This window comes from Setaria italica, chromosome II, assembly GCF_000263155.2.
Source record: "Setaria italica strain Yugu1 chromosome II, Setaria_italica_v2.0, whole genome shotgun sequence".
In the NCBI taxonomy this organism is placed as follows: Eukaryota; Viridiplantae; Streptophyta; class Magnoliopsida; order Poales; family Poaceae; genus Setaria; species Setaria italica.
The window spans coordinates 39,839,644-39,845,285 of NC_028451.1; the positions used below are offsets into that span (position 1 = coordinate 39,839,644).

The window sequence follows — 5,642 nt, forward strand, 5'->3', positions numbered from 1 at the left end:
GGAAGAACGGAGGTGTGTAGGCGTGTTAAACCACAGGCTTGGAGAACGGAGGGCGTGGGCGCCAGCTTGACCTGCTGCGGCAAGAATAAAGGAGCACGACGCGGGCGGCGCGGCGCCTTGCCGACGCGCGCGCCAGTTCGGTGCACGGCAGCACAATGTTGATGCATGACAAGGCGTGGCCTGCAGCCACGCTTGGTCCAGCGCGTCCGCACGGATGATTGCAGCCACGATCACGAGTACGTCCGATCATAATATCCTGATTCTTTGTGGAAGCTGATTTTCTAAGAAAAGGAGCAGTAATTCTTTATCTGAAAATGATTCTCTAGTATAAATTTTTAGAATAAGGATGGAAAATCACTTTACAGAATCAGAAGAAGCTACTTTTTTTACTCCCAACCTCTTAAAAACCTCTTAGTTTATTTAAGAGAATCACTTCACAGAACCAGCAGAAAATCATTTTCTCTCTAAAACTATTTGGCAAAACTCCTGCTAGAATCGGCAGAGAATCAACTCCGGAAGCTCTGCCAAACGCACCTAAGAGGCCAAGTTCTGATTCATTTGATCCGTACAGCACAATCATGATTCGACCATCTACTACAGGCCAAGTCATAGAATGTAGGTACCTACGAACACAGTTTCACCGCCAAAAACGAAAATACAGGCAGGTCGTTTCGAGGAAGCAGCGTAGCATTGGCATTTGGCATCTCAGCTGTGGAAAAGAAACAAAACGCCAACACCCTGCTGTCAACAGTCAATGTAGTGGCGACCACCTCTGCGTTAGCCCTCGGCCCAGATTGGCGTAGATGCGGCAGAACGGGAGGTCACGGAGAGGCTTCAGTTCCATGAGAAAGAGATGATGGGGCCTAAGGATTGCATGACTGATAATCATCGAGGATTATGACCTCCATCGGTTCCAGAAGTCATTCACACAAGTACACAACAGACATGCAGACTGTAGAGCAACCTTTTCCTTCTGTTCCTAGCTGCAAATCACATTATTTTGTAAATTTCCTTGTTTGCCTGAAGCCCTGCCTGAACCTGAAGGAATAATATGACAACATAAATTAGCATGCCACCAAGAAACTTTGCAATGCGAAAAACCAAGGTGTTCATCACCTTGATTGTACCGAATCAGCACGGAAGCGGAACTGTTAGCTTGATTAGTACCTTCTTAATACTGAGCACTTGAAAAGTGGACTCCCATCTGAAAAACAGCCTCCTCTGTGGAAGCGTAAAGCTGTACATTTCAGGCATGGTACATTTGCATGGTTAGCCCTTCATTTTAGTCTAGAAATCAACTGACTTTGCTTGATTGTAGAGGTTTCTGAAGTAATCCTCCTGTTCCCAAGTACTCTTCAGCAAAAAGTTCGTCGTTTTTTGCAAGCATGTCTGTCAGACTACAGTCTATGTTTCTACTCTGCAGTACCCAAAACCGTGGCTTTATCCTCCCTTCAAGTGAATAACTGAAGTACCTTGGATATTCTACAACTGCTTTAAGTGGCTTTTTCATGATTCTTAACAGAAACTCAAGCTTTGGTTTCATAACAAGCTCGATACTGTAACCTAGAAGTGGGGAAAATCTAAAGATCATTGAGCGCACGTCTTTCTTAGACAAACCCGCCTCCAATAGGTAGTTCATTCTGTAAACGTTGAAATTAAAGTTACATGTATCAAGCACTTACAAAAAAGATCTTGTTAACATACTTGACAAACGAAAATCACAAGGTTAAACTTTAGAAAAAACATACGGCAGTGGTTGAATCAGAAATAAGTACTAGGAGTTGTACAAGTGGATTATGCTACCGACCAAAATGAATAACTAGCATCCAAGATTGCAAAAAGTATCACTAAAAGGCACAACCATCCACGTAGGGAAACAACATTAGCAATAATGATACCAAAAGCTTGCAGCTTGCAGAAAACTCTAGACCATGGCACAATTAAGAGGTACACTAAGTTTGCAATATAAAATGTCTATCTGGGCTGCATTTTCTATCACACAAAGTTGCAGTCATACCTGGGGAGCAGTGTATCATTTATGTCCAACAATAAAATCTCAGGATACTTCCTAATGATGCGAGGAAGATGATGTTTGGAAACACCAAAGTCAATAAGAAAGTCAATTTTCTTCTTGAGGGTACTTTCCACATTTGAAGCAAATATTTCAGGAGAACGACACAAAATCTTTCCTACTGTTTCCTTATCAAAACCCATTTCCCTGAAAAAGAAAACAATCTGAAACACAAGGCAGAACAGTTAGTACTAAGATAACAATTATCAGAAGATGGGGGCATCAAAGATGTATAAGAGCAACCACTCAAGAGTCAAGACTCAAGACACAAAACCATCCCCAACTTTGGATACAAATGTGCCTACTGTGGATACAGTTACAAACATTGGATGTTGAGTTATTGTCCACCGCTTTCATGACCCATAAATCTTCATCCTATCCATTGTGGCTAATTGGAAAAATATGTGAATTTGTAAAACCTGATGTACCATCATTACAGCCATCATCCATGTCAACTTAAAGGACATGTGATGGTGGTCAAACAAAGTATTCATTTTACTGAAGCTTTGGTTCCAGTTTGCTAAGAAAATTATAAGCAAGCAAAAGAAAGTTTTTCCTTTACCAAACGGAGTATAAATATGTAAACGAAATTATATTAATGATTACACACCTGCAGAAACTCGTTAGGTTTTCTCAGCAACAATTGCGGACTTGATGTAATGACTGGAGCCACCATTTTCTTAGTGATGCCCAGATCATCAAACTGCTCCAGAATTAAATTCATTCTTTGTGTAGAGCAGCCAAGAATATGAGGCCAACTTTTCACAGCAATACCAAGGACTGTACTGGAAATCTGAAAGCAAAACAATTGACTTACTACTCCTGGCAACAAGAAACAGAAGGCAGAACAGGGTAAATAAATGAAAAAGAAATTAAAACATAAATAGTGAGAAAATTCTTTTTTTCAGTTACCTTTTTTCGCTTTAAGAACAAAAGGATCCGTTTGTAGTTCTCTATCACACTTGTTGAAAGGATCCATGGATACTTCAGCAACATCCTACCAATATGTTCTTGTTCAATGCCAGCCTAGTAAATTTAGAAATGGATAATAGTATTATTGTATTATATTCAAGTGAGCACCAATCTAGCAGATACCAATGGACACCACGAACATAAATACCTTCTCCCATTCATGAATCCTCGGCTTGATATCATTTTCAATGTCAGAAAGAATGATAGGAGGAAATGACAGCAAAACTGATGCAATCCTTGGGTTTGGAATTCCAATGTACTCAAGAAAATCAATTAATGGCTTTAGATGATTATCCTCAGAGCAGAGAAGCAGCATGGGAAACGACTCAATGAGGTAAGGAAATGACACATCTCCATGTCCCAACATGCTAACACCACCATACCTGGCCTCCATCTGCAATAATAGGGTTCAAGAAAACATTAATTTCTGCTGATACTCAGTGCAATGAAACTGAACAATAAGCAATAGTCAGGACTATGAAACTTACTTTTTCAAAAAATGATAAAGTACTTTGGAGTGCATCGTCTGCAGGTATTGATAAGTGTGTCATCATGCGCTTAGAATTCCTTCCAATAATTGTTGCATAATCACTGCTTGAAAATAACATTTCCTTCAAAAACTTAACCTATATGTGAATAAACCATAAGAAATGAGTGCAGTGATCTAGTGAACATATTATAGTGCCAAGGACAACTGCAACTATTGAAGTAACATATTGACCAATGATCACTATGATCCAATCTATTTGTTACCCTTGGGATATAATGTATAATGTCACCATGGACTAGTGTTACTGAAAACTTGGTGCCTGAATTCTAAATTTCTAATGTTAAGGATTCCATTAAAATGTCTTCCTGCCATGCTATGGAAAATGGAAGTACTATTGAGATTCGTGGTGTGAATGAGAATAGGAGCAAGACTCACATAACGTCTTTAAAAAAAAAAAGAAGAAGACTCATATACTTGAACACATGCTTTGTGCAGGACTACAAGCTTGCAACTGAGAACAATACCAACTTTTTTGCAGGTAAAATATCAGTTTGAGTGCTCCATGTTTAAGTTTAATACTAGCTCGATTGAACTTTGTTCAAGTTCAGCCAAACACACCCGATAAGAGGTCATGGATTAGGTTGGACTCGTAGAAAAAAATATGAAGTAACCCTGCAGTTAGCAGTTTCTACAGGTTTCACCAAATTTCACTGCCAATTGCAACATGTACGAAGTATTCTTTCAACACGGACCAAACTCGCGGAAATGCAAGCAAATTGAGCCCAAATTGGAGTTAACTCTCACCCGATCAATCAGCACAGGGAGGCCAGCGGCCGCGACGTACGGCGCGATGAGCTTGGCGGAAGAGAGCCGCACCCCGAAGCTCTCTAGGAGCGGCACCACGCCGTGGTCGTGCTTGCTCCGCCCCATGAGGTACACCTTCCTCCGGAACCCGAGCCTCCCCATCTCCATCTCGACGGCCCCGCTGCGGCCCACCCTGGCCCCGGCGCCGGAGCTCCACGACGCCCAGAGGCCGAGCTCGTCCAGCTCCCGGACTCCGTCGGCGAGCATGGTGGCGTAGGCCGGCGCGCGCGCGGCGATGGCGGTGGCGTCGGCCGGGGAGGCGCCGCTCTCGCGTAGGAGCTCCGCGACGGCTGCCTCCGCCTCGCGGGCGTCGTAGGCGGGCGATGCGGAGGCGGACGTGGACGAGGATGTTGTCGCGGGGAAGGCGGCGATGGGCCCGCAGCGGCGGCGGCGCGGGAGGAGGAAGAGGAGTGGGAGAGGGTGAGGATGCGTTTTGGGGTGGAATTGGGTGGGAAGCGGGAGAGCGCGCAGTGGTGGGGTTGCAGGTTTGGAGAGGAGAAGATGGAGAAGCGGGAGAGTGGCGGTGGCGGTGGCCATGGCCACGGCGGAGGCCGGAGGGGGACGAGTGGGAGGGAAGAAGGGGTGAAGTGTGAATCCCCCGCGCGCTTGTAACGTTCCCGCGTGCATTATCCATGGATGAGAAAAACTTCGGGAAGAAATCAATTTTCTGCCACAAAATTTCACAGTTATTTCCGATTACTGGGTTTTCCTCATCAAAATTTGCCTACTTTCACCGAATTTAGTTAGTTTTGGTTTGGTTCTAATACTTTCAAAGAGTCCTATTTTGAGACTTTCTAGTTTGTTTTCTTCCCATTCCTGTGAAACAGTTATTGATTTTATTTTTTTAGTTTTGCTAATTGGGTTCTGCGGAATAAATTGGTAACCAGAACTCCAGAAGAATGCTCCTAGGTCCTGTTTGGAATGACGTACTCCTCGGGTTCTTTATGGATTATTAAACCGATGTTGTGTCAAATGACAAGATTCTATAGGAGCGTATCAATAAAAAATTCATGATGGAACTGAATAAGAAGAATTAAGGAATTATTTTTGTAAAAGTGTGCTATTCGTATGCCGAAACAGATCCGAAAATGCTACGAGCCCTTTTTTTTTACCCTTGACTTTTAGTTTGTCTATCTTTGATCTCCAACTCTAACATTATACTCCAACTTCCATTATAGCTAGCGTAGTTTTGACCCTTGAGCCCATCCAAAGCAATTCAAGGTTGACGTGGCAGCGACTTTTTAA

General features: G+C 43.1%; 1 protein-coding gene across 2 annotated transcripts; it reads right to left on the reverse strand.

The window, feature by feature from the left end:
* Positions 1-400: 400 nt before the first annotated feature.
* Positions 401-5,007, reverse strand: LOC101768614 (transcription termination factor MTERF2, chloroplastic). Of its 2 annotated transcripts, none has more exons than XM_012844237.2 (8): positions 4,338-5,007; positions 3,532-3,669; positions 3,192-3,437; positions 2,984-3,097; positions 2,682-2,864; positions 2,018-2,235; positions 1,168-1,640; positions 401-1,038 (listed from the first exon to the last, which is right to left on the reverse strand). In XM_012844237.2, the coding sequence occupies exons 1-7, from the start codon at positions 4,932-4,934 to the stop codon at positions 1,295-1,297; spliced, it is 1,842 nt and encodes a 613-aa protein (XP_012699691.1). In that variant the 5' UTR covers positions 4,935-5,007; the 3' UTR covers positions 401-1,038; positions 1,168-1,294. The 2 variants fall into 2 exon arrangements, with proteins under 2 accessions (XP_012699691.1, XP_012699692.1); XM_012844238.2 differs by having other exon boundaries at positions 1,117-1,640.
* Positions 5,008-5,642: the final 635 nt, after the last annotated feature.

Excerpts from the sequence above, each read along its gene's own strand:
- LOC101768614 (XM_012844237.2), bottom strand. The coding sequence starts at position 4,934 with ATGGCCACCGCCACCGCCACTCTCCCGCTTCTCCATCTTCTCCTCTCC. Across the intron at positions 3,438-3,531 it reads CTTTATCATTTTTTGAAAAA|ATGGAGGCCAGGTATGGTGG; the intron begins GTAAGTTTCATA and ends CTATTATTGCAG. Across the intron at positions 1,641-2,017 it reads AATGATACACTGCTCCCCAG|AATGAACTACCTATTGGAGG; the intron begins GTATGACTGCAA and ends CAACGTTTACAG.